The following is a 24,412-nucleotide window of genomic DNA, read 5'->3' on the forward strand; positions in this document are numbered from 1 at the left end:
TGTACATTCATCACTTTTCGGAAACTGTAATTTAGGCCCCCTGGAAGTCACTTATAACCGCAGTCCAAACTGACAATGCCCCTCCCCAGAGGGAGAGCATACAGTATTAACAAGCAGCCAGCATCAGCATCCATGACAGCATTAAGGGAAGCCATCAGAGGGCCCGAGAAGTTAAGCGTCAGTCTTACCTTCAACAGCATACTCTTCAGCTTCAGGGAGGGTCCAAAGGGAATGCATGAAAAAGAGGGAGAAAACACACAATGAACAGACTCATTAGATGTTACCTTTTCTTCAAATAAATGTCTTCCTATTTTTTCTTCAAACAAGTTCTTTATGAGAAAAAATCTAAATAAAGACTGCCAATGAGGCTTGAGATCTTGGCTTGACAGAAAAACAAAGTCTGCTCTGAATACCAAGTCTGAATATCTATGCTGATGTCTTTTTTTCCTGTCAATTTTCTTAAAAGCTTGCAAATGCCCCAATCGTTTCACAAACACCCATATTATTATCTTCAAGAAATGTCCAATAGGAGTGTTGAGAGCCCTCAGCCAGCATACTGTAAGCACACTACCTCCCATAGAGGAGAGGAGGCTTCAGTCAAAGACGATCCCCAACTGAGAGACACTGACTCTCACACACTTCTCTCTGGCTTAATGATACAGTGAGATGGAGTCACAGAGTTCAGGCTACAGCAGGACGCTTTACTCACAACAGCTACCCCACAGCTGCAGAGGCCAATCTGTAATGCTAGAAAAAAAAAGTACAGCCGTCTGCCACTCTAGAAACCCCAAGTTGGAAGATGAGGCCCTAACCGAGAATGTAAAACAGCCTCTAGCTTGGTATGGCATCTCCGCGGAGAACTTGGCATTTTGATCTGGTATTGTGGCTGCTGGGCTTAGGTCTTCATGGGACGCTCCTGTATTAAGCTGTTGCACGGTCAATAATATTCTATAGTGACTCTAGACTGCACCGGGTCCATGTGTTAGTCTAGTAAAGTATTTCAGTCAGAGTATTAACAGCTGCAGGCCATTTTGTACCACAGCAGCACACAATTTATGGAAAACTATGAGGTCACATGAAGTGAAAAATATTCTACATTTTAGAGCTAAAAGGGCAAATCCATTTTTTATATATAGTCCATAAGTGTTAGCCTCCAAAGTTGTAGTTGCTTTTAGCATTAAGATTTTATTAAAACAGCATTTCAAATTTATCAGTCTGATATACACTACCAGGGGCCCAACAAGGCTGAAAAGTAAGCAAGTCAACCAGATCTCATAACACATCAACACAGTTCCTGAGATGGACTTCTCTTGAATTCAACAGTGAATGGACCAAATCATGTTTCTGAATGAGAGTTAATTATTATTACTGACCTATTTGATATATAAAAGGATATTGAGTTGAATCAATGATTTTACAGGTAATTGGAACCACAGGGTTAATAGAGTAATTACTCTGAGGGACGTGATATTCTCATTTCACTCCTCTGTTGTCCCGCTCCACACGGAGCTAAGACGCCAACCATACAACACCAATCCTCAAGGACATCTGAGCAAGACATCAGGGGTCCTGTTACAGAGACTTCCTAAGTCTGAAATCCTATCTTATCTCAATTTAGGATAACACTGATGATTTCTGGCATTGCAGAAACATGTTTTTTTAACTGTATTTAGGAATAGGATAGAATAGGACTCAGGCAATTCAGAACCGTCCTAACTTCGGCGCTTCTCCAAGTTAGAAATCCAAAATTATGATGGTATAGACCTTTTCCTAAATCCACAAGAACTTCCATAAATGGCAGCAGCACCGCTATCTGAAACTAATTTGGTTGATTCACCAGCTAAGGGAACTGGTAAATTAAGAAATCCACCAGTCAAGTATATTTTTTACAGGCTAAAATATCAAATTGCTTTTTTGTGTAACATATACATTTGTTCCTGCATATTTAGTGGCGACAGTAAAATATATAAAATTAAATATAAGATATGTAATTTGTAAAATATGTTCAATACAAACTTTTTTTAATATATTGAACAACTCACAACCACAGCTCCAGCATGTGAATAAGTTCCTTCTGTTAAGCAGTGATGCAGTGTTCACATCTAAGGCTTTTATTGTGAAAGGTAAGAATGGAAGGAATGAAGCCATAATGCACTGCCGTTAACAATATGGGAGGAAATAAAGACTCTGCTGTCCTGGTCCAGCCTTTGTGTAACTATATTATTACCTTTACAACAATGGCCGCAACCCATTACACTTGGCAACACACAAGCCCAAAAGTTGCTAGCAGCAGACAGGTGGCAAGTAAAGAGTTTGGTTAATGTCCCGCACAATTAAAAATGCCGAAAAAACTAGGAGTACTCAAGATGGTCAGTTTAGTTCTACTGATGTGTGTTAGCAGCGTGACACAGACAGCAGAGGAACAGCAAACCAGCACACCCATAAAAGACACCAAAACACAATAGAGACTCCTGGGAAAGTTTGTTTTGTTTTCTTTATCACATGATGATTTTGGTTCAGACATTTACCCGCTAATGTGGTGAATAGCCTTACTAGCAAAGCAGTAAATCTACCCGCAGTAGGCGCTTTGCAGGTGTACATTTCAGACCATGAGCAGCACTCGTCATACAGTCCTGAATAGTGTCTCCGACTCCTTGTAACTAAAATTGAACACTCGTCTCTTTTTGTCCACGATAGAAAGCTAGCTGGCCAGTGACAAGTCACAGCTATTGATGTTGTGGTTCGTCCATCCTGAGTACCCTACCGCTACATTCTAATCAAAGAAACAGGCATGACAGGGTGAGTGCAGATTGAAAAATCAAATTTACAGTTATAGTTAGGATTTCTTAAGTCAAGACAGGAGGTCTAGCAAGGACAGGACACAGCCATGAGTTTAGTAATTGCTTCTGTAATAGGAAGATTAGGAAGATAATAGGATTTTTTTTCCTATCTTTGAAACTTAAGATTGGACAAATAGTTAGGATATTTTTTTCTACAATGAGGCCCCAGGATTTTTTCCAACCTAAGGATGTTCTCACTATGTATCCCTGATGCCTGAACTGAGTTCAGCAGGACAAGGCGATTGTCACAAGTCTTACCATTTTCCATATAACCATCAACATAAAACTACACAGATTAAATCTGTCCTTAAGTGTAAATAGTCTGTGGTGCATTTAAACAACAGAAAGGATACCACTACACCGACTGAAAGCCCTTCATGAATGACGGAGCATTTGCCAAGATGAACCATGGGAACCATGTTTGTCTGATGTAGAGCAGTGGCTGTTTATATAATCACTGGCCATGACTCTGCCTTTCCTCTCGTCTCATCTCTGATCATAGTCCATCATCCTTTCTTTCATTGTGCTCCCTCCTATCTTCTTCTCTTTCTCCCAAGCTGAAGCAAAGGATGTTTGATGTACAGTAGTGGACGTTTGTATCATCACTGGCCATGACTCTATCTTTCGCTTCCTCTCATCTCTCAACATAGTCCCTAATCGTTTCTACCTTTGTAGTCTCTGTGTCTGTCAAAACTCAGCATCATTTAGTTTACATTCAGTGACATGGAGGGAAACTGCTTCTGTTCAGACATGGAGAGATAAAGGAACAAAAATATTTGTTTTCATTCTGACACACTAAATTTAATCTCTTGGATAATCTGGATGTTGGTTTACTCGATACATGATAAGACCCTTAACTTCTTGTATAATGTTCTAGTTAAAAGCAAAGAAACATTTAAAACAACAAACACTGACAATTTCAAGACATAGTTTTGGGTTTGCACGTAAAAGCCAGAGCAAAAACTCTGTTGTTTTGACTTTTGACTTTTTTTTTTTTGGCCATGTTGCCTAAAGTTCATAAGAAAGACATTGTATTGCTTGAGAACATTAACAATCATTTGTCAAGAGGCCATGCTACAGGAAATGGTGAGCACCATTAAATGTTAAATCCATACCATTTCAAGGCTGACTCTTACTCAACAGATTTTCCTTTTGAGCAAGCATTGTTTCACACTTGGAGTAGATGTGAAATCTAGCCTTAGGGAAGAAATACGATTTCAGTCAGACACTTGGTGGGATATACCCCATCCCTCTCTAAGCTTGTCCCTTTTATCCCATTGATAGTTCACAGTAGTCTTTACCACCTATTACTTTTATCCCAGAGCTGTTTTCCATTAGGGTGTAGCCCACATAGCCTCAGGCTTTAAGCTCCACTGGGATCCTAGTCTTTTCAATGTACTTTGTGATTCATATGGGAATGTGCAGAACGTTTTTCAGAGGAAAATACTCAAAAGCTTTCCTATGTATATGTGATGCCCCGGTGCAAAAACGGGGCCCTGGGATAAAAAGAGGAATACAAATTCTTTATTCTAACCTTTTCCATCTAATCTAAGACTGAAAGAGATCTAAAAAGCTGAAATCCAGCCTAACTTGCATTAAAATTGACAGCCAGTCAAATATGACATTTCTTTCATATCTCTAAATTAGTGTGCAATACCTCCAGAAACAAAACCAAAATTAATCAAGGAGACAGTCACAGGGTACAAAAAGAGAGCAAAAATCAGACGTGGGCTGCAATAAAAATAGATAAAATAAATACCAAAGTAAAATTCAGATGGAAGCAGTGGAGAAGCTGGATTCCTTCACCAACGAATCCCTTGGGGCTTTGGAGGCAAATGAGAGACTTTTCAGACCTAATCCCAACCAAGCTAACTAAAGGATTAACCAAGGGGAGAAAAGCATGCCTGCATTGAAAAACAACCTCCTCTCCATCACTATCCTCGCGGTTCTGTGCACACGAAGGAAGCTACACAATGAACTGTTGGTTGAATACAAAAAGATCATGAATGGGCATGAAGTAATATTGCAAATATTGAAAGGCACAACACTGTAAGTATACCTTACAATGTTAGAACTGAACTGCTGGTTAAATAAAGAAGCATGAAAATGGAAAGAAGTTCTTAGGAACTATATTTCAAGAGGATATATGACAGAAGAAATGGTTGCACAAAGAGCAATAAATGTCTTTTCAAAGTCATTCTGTCGGTTAATATTAAATCAGTAAAAAAAGAGTTGTGGCCTTAGAAATCAACGCACATCTTGGGAAAATCTATTGTGATTGTTGACTTCTTTTTTTTTAAAAAAAAATCGTCATTTATAGTTCACAGAATCATTTTCTCATTATAGATAAAAGGGCTAAAGCACAGCAGCAAGTCGTCACAGAGGGAGCCCAAGCTCAACATCACAGGCGCAGAAAAAGTGACTGCATATCTCTCTCATTCTTAAACTCAGCTGGAAAAGCACATGCAAATCACACTAACGTCAACATTTTATGAAATAGCTACAAACTGTGAAATTCACTGTTGGATGTATTTATATTTTTTTTATCTTTAATAACAGTAAAAATGTATAAACATATAAATACAGTTGTATGGATAGCCGTTGCCGCTACTATTACTTTTGGAAGCAGCTAATGTTGTATTTCACCTTGAGAGAAGATGTGGTACTGTCATCTGCTGCATAATGATATGTACAATAAATAGAACATTAATTTAGTACTGTATATGTATGCCTGTGTATGTATACACTGACATACTAAAGGAGAAACCTGGACATAAGTAAAAGTAAATTTTCAATTCAACTTATTTAAATAAAAATAGATAACAATGATATTGTTTATAAATGATCATCAGTAATGTGGATATAATGACTAAGTGGGTAAAGACAAATAATAAAACAGGTAGAACAGTCTGGTGACTTCAGAAAATTACATCACTTTACTGTAATACACCCTTTAAAACCAGAAAAAGACAACTCTTACAATATTACGATATCCAAAATCTTAGACAGTATCTAGTCTCACATCATGATATTGATATAATACCAATACACTGCCTTGCCCTTGTCAGTACTATTCGGACTACAAACGGAATACAAAAGGACACAAGAATGCTTTTGATACCAAAATCTTGTCCTGTTGCCTACAGATTTTGCATACATATACAGGTAGCCTATCTGTTTACAGAGATTTCAGCAAGAGGGGAAAGTGGCATCTTGTTGTATAAATGACAAGACAATGGGAATACTTTGCAGTCTAATGCGATCCAATACAACAGCACTGCAATAAAATGTGTGAAGCTTGTAATATTGGATTCTTGTGGAGACAGTAACAAAGAATTTTAACTCTGTACTGATGTAGTATGATGTACTTTAAGATGAACGAGACTGAACTGTCTAAGTAATTAAAATATAACACATTTTCACTGTAGATAAAAAAAATAAATAAATAAAAAAATGTCAGATTTATACTGCATATACACCAGGAATATTTTTTTCCATGAAGCGGTTGGCTTGGCTAATGTTCCCAGCTGCAGTTTACCTCCCCTGTATTTTGTAGTTCAAACCTGGCATAAAGCAAGTAAGTCACCAGAGTGGATATTGGAGCGGCACACAGTACAACATTTTCTTTGGATCCACACAGGTAAGCACTTATCCAAACAATGCTGGGTTAGAGTAAGAATGGGTTGTTTTAGAGTTTTGGGCAACATCTTCCAACAAAGAGGCCCCACAGTGCTGTGAACAATACTGGCTCTACTGCTTTCTTTGGTATACCACGTATTGAATTCTGCATAATAAACCACAGTGTAGCACAGTGTATTGCTTTTGAGTCGGCGTTTCATTCCAAACTTCAAATGCAAACCATTATTTTACATGCCCCATGCCTTGTGAGTCTCTGTAGTTGCACTGGAAAGACACTGAAAGTCTGTTATTCTGGCCAGAAAGTGTCACTCAAGTAACTGAGTTCAAAAGGTACAATGGAAGAGAAAAAGGCCCTTCTGTCCACGGCTATTTGACATGACTTAAGAGAAGCACCAAGGGAAAGAAATAACAACATTACTGAATAACGTAGACGGGTAAGTAGACAGAAGACAGGCAGATGGATAGAAACATGTGCGTACATACACACACACTCCCTACACCCCTTCTGCTTCCTCTTTATATTCTAATCAGAGGCAGGCTTTGTCCTGAACTCTCCCACATTGTCAGAAACTTTCTCTCTGACTGACAAGTTAATCCACAAGACATGGCCTTTGCAGATTTCACAACAAATCTCGACAGCTAAACACAAAACTTCCACCCGACAAACGTGCAAATATAGCAGAGGCTTTCTAATCCTGATACAGAAAAAAAATAAACATATTGACTGATTTATCTAGCAACAACACAACATATAAAGCATTTGCCATTTAATGCATGATGTGAGGGAGGGAAAGAGAGAACTGGGGTCAAATGGAACGGATTAGAAAGATGCAACCTTAAACAGATGCATAGGGTTTTTCTTCACTGAACAGTAAAAGCTTTTTTTCAACCTCAGATCTACGTAAAATGTCCTGAATGAAAGTAATAGTTAGAAGTCTGGCAAAGAAGTGTGTAAAAGATTTGTTAAAGTGTGACAGGGCATGAACTCCCTGTGACTGTCTATCATTTTGTTTTTTTTTCAGGCAGATCAGATCTAACTATTCTAAAAAACAAAAATAAATAAATAAATAAATCCATTTTTAATAGACAATTGTTCAGCCTAGTCACACTTGTGCACTCTGAGTGCCTTCTAGACGCACTTATTACAGAAACAATCATGCACATCTGTAGCATATCTATACTTTCAGGACTAACAAAGACAGACTGGTGTAACCTCACACAGTGCTGACTCATAAAGCAAAAGCAGGTATCACAGGGAGGTCAGGGAAAGGTAATAACTCGAGAAATGAATGGGGATGCACCTCTTCTGCCAATGTCATCACTGCACTGAGAGTTTAAGTTAGAGGACAGGGAAAAGGCAATGGCTGACATATTATCGGTGCCCACGGATGAGGTTCAACGAGGACAAGGTCAGACAGAAATAAATAAAGATAAAGAGACACAGGAGACAGGTTGAGATAAAAAAAAAACAGTGGGAAACTTTAGATATTAAAATGAGCATGTTTATCTAAAACAATGATCTTCCATAACTAGTTCACTAATTTAAAATAAAGCTAATAAATAAAGCCATTTTACCATACCCTGTGAGCAGAAAGGTTTTGAAGAGCTTGAGCTGTAAAGCAGCACAGCAGTTTTTTTTTAATAAGAAAACAGCAAAGATGTGTTTCAGCAGGGGAGAGCAAAACAGAACGGATTCCAAACAGTTCAAATGAGATGTAGGCTAATTAAGCGAGAGATGATCGCTTGTCTAATAGGAGCCGACTGGGGAGAGTGAGGGGTGATGGGAGGCAAAAAGACAGTAAAGAAAGACAATTTGTTGATGCTCAAAAAGATATGGGCATGGGGAGGGGGGCTATCAGCAACATCAGATTATACAACCCAAATGGTTCTGTGAGGAGGAGCAATAAAAAGGTTTTGTAAGGTCAAACCTTGAAATGCTTTTCCATTTACTAAAGGCAACCTAAGTAAAAAGAATAACCTGACAAACATTATCGTAACATCCATGTTACAATAAAGTTTGTAACGTGACTGGATTTAAATGGGAGATCATTTCCATTCCACCTCCATTTCCCCCTGTGGGTGTCAGGTGATTGACAGGAAGCAAAGTGTAAAATAATACAGCAATAATATGAAAACACTCAACTGAGGCGCAATGAAATATTGAAAAACCTGAGACTTTGACTGAATCAAATGAACGCAGTGATGGATTATCTGGCTGTGTCTATTTTCAAGTCTGTGGAACTAGTTTTTCACAATATATACAAGGATGGATGGAAGCAAATGGCTTCTTATAAAGGGAGGAAAATGAGCCTGGATATCTGTAGCTCTGCTGACTGTGTGCAGACAGCAAGAGGAAGCAAGCGGACCACTGACAGCACAAACTACAGTGATTATACATAACGGATTAAATGCATTGCACCTGTGTGGTTTAAAATGCTTAAAAACACTATTCAAATACTAAAAAACACTAAGCAACATGAATATTTAAAATCACAAAACAGCAGGTACTTCATGATGGGGGTCGGGGGGGTGAGTGTATCTTTCACCAATCAAGCGTTGGCCCGGCTTGGCTGCATCCTGTCGATTAGGGCCCTCTTGTCTAGCGGACTTAATGACATTTGATTTTCAACTCGGCTCATTTTTCACTACATTTAACCTTGATTTTAAACTCCACTGCAGTTTGTATTAGTATCATTCACGTGTCACCGCAATTAAATTCTAAAGTAATGGCTGGTGCTCAGTTAACTAACATATTCACAGAAGAGCAGAGAGGAAGCATTTTCATGTTTCTATTCAAGATTTGCCCTGAAAGAGGGGCTGCTTTCACTACAGTTACTGCTGACCGTGGGATGAACTGGATTTTATAATATTCTTATGTTTGAAAGAGATGTAATTCATTTTTACACACACACGCACATACACACAAAAAGAGTACTGGGTTGTCAGGGTAACAAATTAAAGGAAAACCGCACTCATAAATCAAAGCACTTCAGGTCGTATTTCTTGATGAAATGTTTTTGTGTACAAAACCTGCCTGGTGTAGTTCTACAGTAATTTCCTACATTTCCCAAACTGTCTTTCAACAACGCCGAGATGCGTATGTGAAGGTGGAAACAACAAGAAGCAGCTGAGCATATTAAGTTTCATCCAGTGAAAGAAAAAGTGAGCACTGCGCCACACCATCCAAACAAAACATGTCTTGTGGCTGCCTGGCATTCTGGTCTATTAAGGCTGCTGTCAGTGGGGTATTTCTGCCTCTTCTACAGCACAATGACTTTCTCCCTGTATGACTGCTCAACACTGATGTAAAATGGCAGCTTGAGTAAGTGCAAGCAAGCCCTTGCTCTTTGATTATAATGGGCTGAAACCAAAACCTGACGTTTGCTGGTGGTGCATCAGATAGCTGAATTTTTCTCTGCAATTAAATAGCTCTCTCGCTACGTAGGAAGTATCTCAATGTGGCATCATGTCATCTGAATTTGGAGGGTTATCTGTGGAAATGACACATATACATGACAAAACAGAAAGTATGCAAGCTGTATTTTAAGGGTGATTCTAGTTTGGACACACTAGGCAATCTAAAATGTTTCAGGATTTCAGGAGAGCATTTGCTTCAAGAAAATATTATACTGGTAAACTAAATTAAAGGTGACATTTGTTCTCCATGAACACAGACTATTTTCTCTACATCTAGACATATCTGACTTTTTATTACAATTTGAAATGAGTTTGTGTACTTTAACTAATCCCTCTTTAAGGTGACCTAAAGAGATTTGTTTCCATTGCTCCTGAAATCTCCGGCTTTGATCATGAACTCATCAAATGACATGAAGCGATCATGTTTCTTTGTCCCGCACTATCAAATCCTCTAGATTATTTCTTCCGATGAACAAAACTAAGGGTAAGATTATTATACAAATACACAAACATGCAAGGCTGATTTTAAATTAATGGAGAGCCTTTTCTGTGTTTTTTAATCAGCATTCAGTCTACTACAGAATGTTTTATGCTTTACTCCTATTTCACTAAAGGTACTGTATGTTCACTTTAGTGCCCTGTTTTTGTTCTCAACAGATGATCAAACAAGAGTGCTGTTCAGGTCAAACAGTGCAGTACAGTGATGCTTGGTACGCTTCCTGCATCCCTGACATGAAAATCTGAAAGGACGCAGTAAAGTCACTATCATAGTCCAGGGGATGCACCCTATTATATAACCTGTTGCATATTCTCTGATAATGCTTCACTGGGAACAACAGGTATGTGTCGAAAATAGACACAGTGGCATTGCGTGACCTGTGACTTGACATGTTTTGGATGTTAATATCATACTGTCAGTGATGTGTTTTTGTTCTGGTGCTCTGCACAGATCTCACAACTGCCCGCCAGCCATCATCCCTGGCCATGTTTTTCCCCCCAAAAAGCTACATTGTGATAATGTGATTAAGCCACTGATCGACACTGTATTGACTCATGTTGATGATGCCCATATGATGCTTTAGTGTCTAGAGGATGAGCCCTGTTCAAAAAATATTTTCACCAGCGGCCGCCTTTTTCTTACCAAATCTATCATGTCTTGTGGAAAACAAGATCCCATTTGTTCTTTGTCTCGATAAGTGAAAGGAAAATGTAAAAACTCTTCTTAGAAGGGAGGACAACAAGTATATTTCTCAAAATGTTAGACAATTACTGGCTTATTTACATTTTTATGGATTATCACATATTGCAATCATATATCACATTTGATTTACTTGATACTGGGTTGATGATTTTGGTGCTTTCTATATTCACTCAAAATGTGACATTTGTACAATGCTGTGTACACAGACTGTATATAATGATGCAGTATGTAGGTAAGTTTTAAGATTAGGGATTTTATTTGTTTACAGTAATTATCGGATGCATTTTCAACATACATCAATATAACCATGATTTAAACCAAATAACATCAAATGCGGGTTACAATTTGTAAAAACAACAACACATTTTTATTATCGACCCTCTCAGTTTTCCTGGAACCCTCTCAGATGACCTTCCTTTCCATCCTGGGGGCTCACTGAATTGAAAACCTATCAACATCACTGATAGTACATGCGGAAAATCTATATGCTGAACCAAATACTGACACCCTCTATCCATAAAAATGGACACGTGAAGAAAAATGACCTAAAATTGAGGCGTTGGAGTGCACAGGTATCAATCAAGATATTTGTGTGAACAAATCAAACTGTGAGACTTCAAGCAGCTGCTGTGAAGCACAGAAGTGAGTCACAATCAAACAGAGGCCATTTGCTCTTACAGAGAGTTACAACACGCCTCTAGTAAAGCCTCAGCATTTACAAAATTGACAACTATTGACTGCAAAACTAGTCTGAAAGGAGAAACTGAGACACGGGATGACATCATTGGCTGTTCAAGACAGCCCGCTAGCACAATCTCTGTGAAGTCACTGCCTATTTGATGCCTCTTTCTGAGCGATCAGTAATGATTAGACATCAACTGTAAGTGTGGCTGCCACACTTTGGAGATTTGACTTTTTTTAAGTTTCATTCATGCTCTCAGTCTGTATGACTGGTGTAAAGGAAAAAGTCAAACGACTCATTTGCTGTCAAAGCATTGCAGTGACATTTCACCCTCTGGGCTCCGCATCTCAAGTCTCTATCCCTATGGCAAAGACACACTGCAAAGTCATTTCTGTGTGGAGCTCTAAAGACAGAGCACAACGCTAATGGTGCCAAGGTTTGAGATGTGGGTCCCACCGGGGTTCCTAGTGCTAAATATATATATACTTATGATGCTCTGAGGGGATTTGGGTAACAGTGTTCACCAAGATGACACATACAGTTAGGTTCAATCAGCAACGGTAGATCCACCTCATTGATGTCACTAACTGTTAGCTGGCAGCCACTCAGCTCCCTCCCTCAGCCCAACAACTGTGAGCAAAGACACATCAGCACACATTAGGTGACATGTTTGCTGCTCCATTTCTCTACCAGACCCCTCAGTGAGTAAGCTGATGTCTCTTGGTGCTCCCATCATGTGTGCTTATGTGATCTAATGACGTGTTTCTATCATGTTTAATTCAGCTATGTAGAATATTAATAAATATAAGTTTAAGAATCACTTGAGGCATGGTACAAAAAAGTTCTACATGTCATTGACTTGGGCACAAAGGAATATTTTATCAACATGTCGCTCTGCATTACACCTGTTTAAAAATGTACTCAAATGGAACATGTATGTATCTTTAAGATTTTTTTATTTTCTGTATTGTTGCTGTAGAAAGGTCAGGAGAGGTGTGGTGCAGGTCGGGAGAAGGTGGTCTGACAGTTCATCGACCCCAGCAGCACATTAGTATCGACACCAAGAACTCACTGGGAAAGCAAATCTTATCTTTGTAAAGCTGGGAAGACAGGGGAGATGGGAGTGAGGGGGGAGATAATGGGAAAAAGAGAGGAGTGGGAGAGGGAGGGAGGGGAGTTTAGATTGGGGGCGAGGGAGATATGAGATGTAAGAAACCTTGGCAGGGAGCTTATCTGTTATGTGGAATAAGAAGCAGGATGAGACTGAGGAGTGCTGTTTAAGGGTGGGGCACTGAACAGAAATCTACACAATTTACTGAAACAACAAGCCAAGCAGCAAACATAATACACCAGAAAATTCTGCATTTTTCACAAGTTTTAATTAGGACCAGCCGATTATGGCTTATAAATAATATCTCATTATCATATTTAGGTTATGCCACAATATATATCACAATATTTTCATATTTTCTCTAAAATAATATCATGTTGATTGTAATGTTGCTTTTATAACAAATGTAGACAACTGACTACATGTCTCAAAAGACAGGACAGCTACAATGAAATTTCAAGCCACTGCAGGAAGTTATGAACTGATTCATTTATTTATTCTGCCAGTGCTTACTTAAAGCACTAGTGTTTTCAATTAGACCTATTGTTTCTAATCACAAAGACGACTCCTCTCACCCATCTGTGACCTTGCACTTGTTTTTAAGAGATATAGTATACACTGTAGTGCTAGTTAAACAAGCTAATAACCATTGCTCTGATTTCCTTATTTACAAAATTAATTACCCTCTACAGGTACACACAAAAGCAGATGCTGAATGAGTCAAGGTTAGTTTTCTCTGAGTATCAAGGTATTATGTTTTGTGATGCTATATAGATTCATTTTGTGTTGCGTTTAATCCCCCGACTGCTGGATCCTTCAGTGTTGTAATATTTCTTTAGTCATTTGACTCTTCCACTCTAACAAATACAAAGAACACAGGCCTCTGAAATGGCACACTGCTAGCATTAACAGTTTCCTAAAATTTGATTTTGAAGATTCATGAAAGTAGAAAGTGTTGTTGTGTGGTCCACAAGTAAAAGTCTGTTATGTTTTACATCAGACATTTCAACTGCAATAATAACGCATTTTCTTATTTTCTAATGACATGTTTCCGACATTCATGATACGGTTCAATTGAATGGCAATAAATGTAAAGTCTGAATCATTTCCAAGCCTTACATGTCAGACATTATTTGGGACTGTGGAGGAATTTTACTGAAAACTTGCTTTATTAAGTCAAGGTTACTTGAAAAGAAAGATAACGCATCACACTCAGCATGTGTTGTATTGATCACCGGTGGGGATTTTAACATGAGCTGAAAAATGTGACCTGCTTCAACTCTTGTTTGACTGCAAAGAATGGAGACATATTCATCATTTCTGCTCTGATACCTCAGACTCTTATGCAACATGTCTTGGTGCTTTCAATGCCACCTTCAGATGTAAACACCTACACCTTTCAGAAACCTTAAAGATTATGGAATGGCAGCAGAAGGTAGGTGAATCGATAAACAACTAGGTGATTGAGGAGAAGACGCTGTGAGAAGACGGTTTGCCAGGATTTTGTGTTTTTGTCTTATCAAGAAATTCTCTACTTGCACTACAGGAAAAAGCAAGTTGTTCGAATGGAGGGACTTTAACTGGAAGTAGCTCTAATGTAGTGCTGCTTCTCATTTTAAATCTATATTTTTGAATTCAGAATACTTTCATGAAGAAATAAAAACATGGAGCGTGATGATATTTTGAATATCAGTCTCAGGACACGTTGGAGTGTACCGGGATGGCTGCCAGAGAAAATATGAAAAGAAAAAAAGAGAAGCATGCACTAAAAAGTGACAAGGCAGCCTGGAAGACCAGCAGCATCCAAGATTGAAGGGGGATGAGCAAAACAAACAAGCTGAGAACAAAAAAAATGGAGGGATAATAAAAAGGAGGAACAGTGAGGTTTGGGGGGGGGGGGGGGCGCTTGACAAATCTCTTAATCTCTCCCTCGCTCTCTCTGGCTATGTTTGTTTTGTGCTGGTTTTGGCCTCAAGTCGCCCGTCGATCCCCTCATAAATTGCCTGTGTCGATCCAGCCTTACAAGCTTCCCCACACTCCCTGAGTCCCTGTTAAAATGGTCACGCCAATAAAAGCCCATTCACTTGTAATGAATTGAGAGAGAAGCAAAAGACTAAAGGGGCTGATTTAGTGACAATTGTTGATGATCCTCGATTGAGTTAGGATTGAGCTATCCAGCCTCTCCGTTCCTACAACATGGCTGCTATTGTTGGAGGTTTCTGAAAGAAAAAGACGGCTGCCAATTCCCATCGCTTCTCATCCATCTCTGAAATAGACTTCTCGACAATGTACAGTACGAAGGGAAACACCTCACCCTGGAGACACTGTAACGAAATCTATGGGTGTACTGCATGCTCACAGCTGTGTACTGTGATGAGCAGGATTCTGCCATGTGCCTGTAGACACAACAGAGCCACTGCAGACATACATAACAAAACAGAAAAGAAATAAATGATCATAGCGTGTCATCTGACGCCATCTGCTTAATTAATATAACACAAGATGTCCCAGTTTTGGTGACAGCAGTTCAAACTGTCAGGATCCGCTCTAAGTGTGTGCTTAGATGGAGAGCCACAGCTCAATCCTTGCCTTTCTGATAATTGCCCCGTAAAGTCACAACAAATCTCCAAGTACCACAGATGAGGGAAGAAAAAATATCGCCATGGTAGGGTAATGGCACTCAAATCCTGCGGGGTTGCATTGTGAGTGAACTGCTGATGCTGTAATCTCCAGGTAAGCTGTTGTAACGCTTCCATCCCTGCTCTTCACTCTCTGCCTCGTGCTTGAACGTTGAGCATGGGATGCTTGCAAAACACCATGAAACCCCCCCCCCCCCCCCCCCCCAAACACCACCCTAGAGCCGATTACAGCTGTGGGGTCAAGAGAAGCTAATGTGACTTTGTCTGGAACTGCCCCGGGTGGCCCCAAGGCCCCTGGATTACATGCACGAAGGGATTCTAAAATAGAAAAGTATACAGTGCTAGAATTAAATACAAAGTAGGCAGAAGGGGGAAAATTGTTTTCTTTGTTTGCAAAAGCTAAAGAAAGAGCAGAACCGTCTGAACAAAGGTGAGCAGGAATTCTCTGTTGACACAGAAAGCAAGAAATAAAACGAGGAGTATTGATTTGTTTCTCTACAGCTTTGAAAGATGAGGTGTTATGAGCACAACAATGTGCTGTAGAGAACACCTATCATTTTCCTCTGGCTTGGAAGGATATTTTGTCCTCTACAACAGCCAACAAACAAAGAAATAAGAAAAACAAATTATTTCTAATAAACATTATGCACAGCTCTTTGCCAAAAGCCTCCAGTAGGACTGTAAGTCATCTGACAGCCTTTGATACAGTGTAAAGAACAAAGCGGAAAGGCGATTTTCACGTCAATAGGGTAAAAACAATCATAATTGTATTTTATATGTATATCAGTGAGGGGTGTAACAATACATGTATTTGTATTGAACCTTTAGGTACGAGGCTTTCAGTTTGGTACACATTACAAATGGAGCTATTTGTTGAACTAATTTTATCACAGTTGAAAAATGACAGATACAACTTACACTGTGTGAAACATAATGTTCTCAGTACCACTGCCCTCAACAAGACAGCCCACATGACCCAACAGGCAACACGCTGTCTGCCCCTCCCACCCTCTAACCAAAACTTCTACTGCAGGGAGACACACTTAGAGGCATGCTATGTTAAGCTAGCTCATTGCAATGTGATTGGTAACAAGGGATGGGCATTTTCAGTATTTTTAAAAAAAAAAAAAAAAAATCTATTGCAAGAATGGGAATGTAAATTGGCCAACAACAAAAAACAAGTGCAATTTGAAGTTAATTTATTGGACAATCAGGCCCCAAATAACCTGCTAAACCACAGATCGAAAGTCTGCTGCCGTTGATGTCACATAGGTTAAACACAGCACTGAAGGACCAACTTTCTTGTCATTCTCTCCCCAGTCAGTTCACAGTCTGCCCGTTAGTGTGAGCTAACAAAGCAGCAGCGGCTAACATGTGGGCAATGGCGAGAGAGTGGTGGATAAAACAACAACAGCAGGTTGCATCAGTTGGAATACGTGTCAACTTGTTTACACCAACATCACCCTGATGTAATGACAGGTGGAGATATAGACAAAAACAAAGAGCAAGACACATGCCACAAGCTAATGTTATCCCCACAGCATTTAGGCAGCCAGTCCAACTGATTCTAACAGAGCAAAAGAAATTCCCATAGCGAGTGGTAATATCACATTTACAGCCGCAGATATGAGACATGACTCTGTGGAGGAAAATAAAGGCTTTACAAACCACTCTTCATGTCTTGAAGCCCCGTTACAATATATTCCCAAAAACCCATTTCAGCCAGACAGTAATGTACAAAAAACAAGAGCCAAGAGAGTTGTTTCTTTTTTTATATTTGTTTATAACTATTAATCTACATTTAATATTTATTAAGAAGCTGTTTTTGTTTTGTGTATATATGTATATTATGTGTGTGTGTGTGTGTGTGTGTGTGTGTTTTATTGAGGGTTTTGAATAAAGCCGTCATCAACCTAAAAAAAATCCTCAACTTCAACATCAACTTCAGTGATTCACTGAATGAAATTAGTCTTTTTTTTTTAAATCAAATTAACTTTCTTTAATTAATAAATGTTATTTAAGGTGCTTTTTGGTGCGTGCCTCCCTTTGTGTGCAGCAAGCAGGAGAGCCAAAAGTTTTTTGACTTCAGTGAAAATGTTGTTTTGAAAGGCTAAACGCCAACAAATATAAACCAAAACTGAATATTATATTAGATAAAAATACATTGCAAATTTTGCAAATGTTTACATGTATCTTTTGTTCAGTAAATTTTGGCTTTTGGACTTTACAACAATGTGGAGTTATTAGAAAGGTCTGGATTGTACAAGTTGAAAACAATCCTAATTGTAGTCTGCACAGCATTCAAATGTCGATTTAAAATTCCAATGTCAATGTTATGAATGAAGCTTTGAAGCTAGAAAAGTATTTGTAACAACACTACAAACACAGTTTTTATATCCTATTCTTGCCTTTCAGGTTTTTGAGTGATGACCATCTGGTCACAGCATGGGATGAAGTTAGCTCTCTGAATTCTGTACCAATGCACATGTACAAGGACACTAGTATAGAGAGAGACTCAGACAGAGTACAGCCAGGTACTGTACTGCAAGTCCCAAAGTTTCATAGCTTTCCTAGAAAGTTCTTGTATTGTTTTTTTTCCCCTTTAAAAATAGCAGAAAGCAAAATTAGGTGCATGATGAAAATACCCTGCAACCTGAAGTCACACTGAAGGCACCTTAGGGGTGAAACTGAAGTTAAGGAAGCAAACAACTGAGCAGCCTACCTGCCATTAATGATATATTGTTACCTTTTGAATTTAACAATGTAAAGGGAAAATCTACTGTGTAATGTAGCACTTGTTTCATATATTAGTGATGTTTATTGCATCTGCTTGATTTATATTTTACCAAGTTGGGTTTTGGACCACATACTGTCGCATCACATGTAGTTACCGGTATGATGAATCTTAAAACAGCTGAAAATAATGAGCATGCAGTCAACTATCACATCCATTTTTCTCTGGTTTTTAAGGGATACCTCACTGTCAGACCTTGGGTTATTTACCTGCTGAAGAGGTCAAATACATTTACATAATGGACAACAAAAACTAAACCATGTTCCTTTCATGTTACACTTAAAGAACATTTGAGTCAATTATAAATGTCCTCCTGTATTCAACAACTGCCCTCAGCTTGAACAAAGCCACCTTTCAGCCACAGACAAAGTCAAACTATAAAAGCTACTGATGTTAGTGAAAGGTCAAATGCAGGGAATGTAAGTAGTCACAATTACAGCTCTGCGAGTCCAGTATTTATCTGCTGTTCACCTCCAAAGAAAGAAATGTGAAAGATGTTGGCAAAAGTGTGAAAATGAAATGCTGAGCTTTCAAGTACCATCATCTTTAAGAGGCTGTGTCTTTATCAGTTAGAGAGGTAGAGGAAAAAAATCTTAAAAGTGTAGAGAGTGCAAAAAAAAAAAAGCACCAGCTCACCGAGTTTGAACCCACCCAAAAATATAAATAAATAAATAAGAAATAGACATGCCATTGTCAAAACGATTGCTTCATAGTTTCAACACCTAGTCAAGTGTCTCGCCAGGTGCCAATGTGTGTCTAACTCAGACTGCTGTTCCAAAAAGGAAAATATATATAAATATTTGTGAAAATATGCATACTGAAAGTAAACAATGCAGGTAATATGTGAAGTTTCTGGAAAACTGTTGGTAGCCTGGGGGCATCCCCCCGCCTTCCTTCCTTCAAGGTGTATGACAGTAAATCAATACTCAGTGTGTACGTCTGTATGTACAGTCAGTGCATGTGGGTATTTGAGTGTGTTGACCTACATTAGCTCAAAGTGTGGCTACTGTGAGTGTCTGTTTGGGTTCTAGTATGTTTCACTGCCATAATCCCTCTGTCCACATGAGATTTCACATGAGAATCAGAGAATGGATAGAGCTATTTTAGAGAAGTGTGTCGCAGCAGGAGCTTGTTGTCTGTACAACCTGAAACAGGTTTCCTTTATAAAGTGAGGCCTCTCCAGCCAAGCAGTCTGACTGGTCAAAGAGTTATTCTAGCCAGGATAAACACATTCACAATAGATACATACAGTTTCAGATTAATACTGCACTTAACTACCATGGTTACCAAACATGGACTTGGGCTGGGTATTGGTCCTCAACACCTACTCAGTACTGATAACCCCGTAGCAAGAAGTCTTTACTTTTCTTCAGGATAACTGTATTCGATCCTTTTTATGACCAGATCTACAACCCTATTTCCAACACAGTGACACAGTTGGAAGTTCAGCCAACCACATGTTTAGAAGTATGACTAAACTACAAACCCGTAGCATCTGGTGGCATTTTACACAACTAAGTACATCCATTTACATAATGTGTATCAAATAAAATAAAAAAAAGAAGTTATCAAATGAAGTACTCTACTGGTTTAAGTATTACATTAAGGGCACTGGTATTGGTACTTCTTGTATAGTCTCGCCAAAAGACAATCAGAGATCTCCGCCTTCTGATAGTCTGGGGACACTCCTTTCTAAAGTGTGTTTAACACACCGGCGAAAACGGCTGGCAACAAAGCAACGCCTCTTGTATTTTTGAAAAGGACACGCCTTCTCGGAAATGTGCGCTCCTCCTTTTCTTGTCCGCAAGGAAACAAACACACAGAGAGCTTGAAAATGGATGCCGAAAGATTTAACTCCGTTTTATCAAACGTGTGCTCATCCGTGAAGAAAATATTTTTTCCAGCGGATGTCTTAGTTACAACATGATTGAGCTAACTGGAGTAGTTTCATGTCGTATCCGACAACGGGAGGCTTTTAACAGATGACGTCCTGATGTTAGCTTTGCTGCTAGTGTTAGCTGTCCCTGTCAGCTGCAGCCACTGATGCTTTCTAGACATCGTGATTTCCCAAAACTGAATAAATACCACACATAGCAACACAAAACTGCTTTGCTAGCTCAATCATGATGTAACTGAGATATCCGCTGGAAAAGACATTTTTTCACGGACCGTTTAATGAGTTATTACCTATTACAGACACTGCTAACGGCTAACAGGGCTAACAGCTAACGGTTAGCCCTGCCCAACGTGCACACAGAAATAGTAATGTTTGTTCAATCATTGTGTTTATAGACTTTACAAACATCGGATTCGTCCAAACGATGATACATTGATGTGAAAAATGTGATATATAGGCTATATATATAGCTAAAAGCTCTGCTGGCTTTCTACCCGGAAGTATTTGTAAACAACAAGGCAATTGCCTCTGTAGTCCGGCCGGCCGGACGGATGAGTCATAGCCTTGTAAAAGATTATGTTTGTTTCTTTTAGTTGGCGAGAATGTGTCGCTGCAAACACGACAAACACCCACTAACTTTGACAGCGTTTTCTGCGAGCACGGCTGAGCCATTTTGTACCGCTACACCTGTTTCTAGTGGGACTATGTTTACGAGCACAAGAATTCAGCGAGCCACCGAAGGACCGCCCTGCAGATTTAGTATTGGTTCTGCAACGTAGGGAGTTTTTTAAACTCTGAAATTGTATCCGCCCATCTAAACACAAAATCAGGGAGAAAGTCATCAGTCTTTAGTTAAGCAAAGCGTCTAAAGACTGACTTGTGAGTCTACTTCTTGTAAGTTATATGTGTAAATGTTATCCAGCATTACCATGGACTGAATCCTTCTCATTAATTCTTAATTGTATTGTTTTGTAACAAAACAAAAAAGGGGATAAAATATATAGTATAGGGATAGACCGATATGGATTTTTTTTAGGGCCGATGCCGATACCGATTTTTTTCCATCACCCTTAGCCGATGACCAATTATGGACTGCCGATTTTCTTGAGCCTTGCTCGCTCAATTTACATAAAAAAAAAAATGACACAATGATAACAAATATTACAGATCTCAAATTTAAAATAAGAAACATTTATTGAACAGTAAAAAATACTAAAACAAGATGGAAAGTTGAGGTAGAACAGGTAGAATATTATTATTATTATTATTATTATACATTCAAATAAAAAAAAAAGAGTTCAGTGCTCTTAAATCTTCCAGTAATGTCTTTATAAAATAAACAAATATTTAAGCTGAAGCATAAATAAAACAACAACTACTGTACACAACAGGATTCAACAGCTTTGTTCAACTTAACCACATACTTTCAAATGAAAAAAAGTGCCAGGGAAAAATAAATCTGCGAACCCACGCGCGTATCAGCCGATGCTGATACAAGTAAAAAACTCAAATATCGGCCGATATATCGGCCGGCCGATATATTGGTCTATCCTTAATATAGTATACAATATAATATATTGTTAATAATAATCTCATTATACTTGTGAAAAATACTCTCTAATGGCTAAAATTACAAGTGCTCATATTTTTTCACAGGAAAAAAGAAACGAAAGAGCATGAAATTTTTTGAGATGGGGCCATTTTCATTAAACCCATCATTTCTGTGAAAAATGTCCTCCAAGGTATAAATTATATTGATTCCTGACTGTATCAGAGTAAAAGCAAAAAGGAAAGAAAAAGCATATGTATCAATTTTAATAATGTCTTACTTGCAATCTATACAGACATATTGCACATCCCCTGGAATCTTACATCTTAAAAAATTCAGTACAAATATATGAGCCAGTATAAGGATGATTTAAACATGGTTATATGTTAAAGCTGCTTCACAAAATACACAGCACTGTGCATTCAATACTGTGCTGTTAGGCTGTGGGTACTAAAATGCATACAAATGTAGGACTAATGGTATGAATGCACAAGACCTTTAGCTTATACTTAAATCTGATTTTCTTGAAACAAACCTGACGTCATTAAGCTCCGTTTCCAACATGTTACTACGCTGATAACCTTTAATGTATCTGAATGGATCCATGAGACAGTAAAACCACTTGAGCTCATCAAAACATTTCAGATGAGTGGAGTGATGCCGACGCTTTTATTGACAACAACTCAAGGTTGTGTACTTTCTGGCCATGCATCACGTTCAGGCTTCAAATGATTCTGGTCAACTGGACATTTCTGAATACATCAGCAGAAGATGGATTGAAAATCAATTTGTAAGGTTTTCATCTGCAGGATTTAAATGCTCATGGTCGGACCAGCACATCAAAGCATGTTCATGAAATATCTAACAGAATGATCGGAGGGGAAATCTATCTCTCTGTGCCTGCTTGTCTGAAGGACATTATCTGTCCCACATATTTCTTTTTTTATGATAACTTAGTACGTATATTTTTCTAAATATGTTTGGAAAATATCATTTATTCTGCAATAAAACTGTATGTAGCAACTACAGAACCTCGAGTTTCCAGATTTTGATTCTGTTGCTTTAGCAAACTCATGCGACTTGTTCACCTTCAAGTCTTTTCAAAAGAACAACCGATTCGTGAGTCTACCCACCACCGGAGACAACTCTCAGCTTCCTTAGACAACGTGCATTGGATTTGAGAATTGGATGTTGTGACATTACCTTACAGCACATATAGTTCTGTGAAAAGGTCAGTGCAGCAGGGTCTGTATGAGTTCAGAGACTCAGATTCAGAGACTCGGTGAGAGAGTGGGAAGGCAGAGGAGAAGAGCGAGGGCATCTGCTTTGACCTAGACAGGGAATAAACAAACAAACAGCCTGCCAGGCTATCAGCACACACAGTGAACAAACAGGGCGGCTGACAAATCTCCCTCATATCTATGGAAGTGAGCCAGGTATCACACAGGTTAGAAAGGTGAGGTGTTGGAACAACACATGGGTGGTGTTGATGCGACTTTGGAGCAAATCCCTGCAATCTTAGTCATATCAAAGCAGCCATCTTTTCCGTCATTAACTCATAAATTATACTCGTGCTTTTAATTGTCATGTCACAGCATCACTGCCCCAACAGAATGATTTCCACCTTTGAAGGTCAAAGACATATAAAACCAATGAAGTGATCAAATTGACTGAGCATTGATTACTGTATTACAGAGAGCTTTACTCATTCACGTCTTACAAATGTAACATCAGGTATCATTCATCATTCATGGCTTGCTCTTGCTAATAACACGCAGTGAAACCTATACTTGTCCGCTGTCAATAATATATGTGAGCAGGGTGCCGGTGTCCACTGCTAAGTCTGATCATGTCGCGCTAGAAGTGTGCACCTTCTCCTGAACACTGCACCAAGCACATTTCACTAATGAGTTCCTATTTCTCAGGTTGAAATTGTGCTAATTACTGAAATCAGTTGCGTTGTGTTCTGGCTGCGGTGGAAACCTTCATCCTCCTGGCCTTCGTTAGCGTGACACTGCCAGGCCGGGGAAACGGCAGAGCAGTAGCGGCGCTGTATTCTGTGAGGCAGGGATGACAGCAGCCACCCTCACTATTAAACCTGCTAATAAAAGACAAATGTGAGCTTCTGATTGCTCATTTTATTGAACAATGTGTGGAGAAAGCCAGTTCGATTACTTGTCATATACTGCTCTACTTCTTTGGCAGCAGACAAATAAATAAAGGTTGGAGAAGCAATAAAAACAGCTGTTACTGTATCACCCTGTCACACACACAAAAAAAAAAAAAAAATCATGTGTGCTCAAACACTCAGTAAACAGAATGATTACAAACATATGCATGCTCAAACTAAAGTTTGCAAAATACATCTGGGATGTACCTCAATCTCCTTGAAAGGTCACCTGCCAATAACGTGCAGTTGAGTCTCAGACACGCGTGAGCTCTGCGTTATTATTTTTTGGTTCCACTCCACCACTGTTTATTGAAATTTCATTAGCTCAATCTCTGTTATTCTAATTACACAGACATCTTTTGCAGCAAATAAAAGTTAATGAGCTTTTATGAAAATGGCTTGACGTGACCTTTTTATTTATTCATTTATACCCCCCCCCTCCTCTCCACCTCCTCATGTCCCTGTCAAATTGC

General features: G+C 38.9%; 1 protein-coding gene across 6 annotated transcripts in view; it reads right to left on the minus strand.

The window, feature by feature from the left end:
- nrxn2b (neurexin 2b) overlaps positions 1-24,412 on the minus strand; it is an 812,698-nt gene that overhangs the window by 664,863 nt on the left and 123,423 nt on the right. For all 6 annotated transcript variants that reach the window (XM_049567815.1, XM_049567813.1, XM_049567811.1 and 3 more), the window contains exon 3: positions 189-209. In XM_049567815.1, the coding sequence (XP_049423772.1) occupies positions 189-209 (21 nt within the window). The remainder of the gene's footprint in view (positions 1-188; positions 210-24,412) is intronic.

Source organism: Epinephelus fuscoguttatus, linkage group LG23 (assembly GCF_011397635.1).
Source record: "Epinephelus fuscoguttatus linkage group LG23, E.fuscoguttatus.final_Chr_v1".
NCBI classification, from domain to species: domain Eukaryota; kingdom Metazoa; phylum Chordata; class Actinopteri; order Perciformes; family Serranidae; genus Epinephelus; species Epinephelus fuscoguttatus.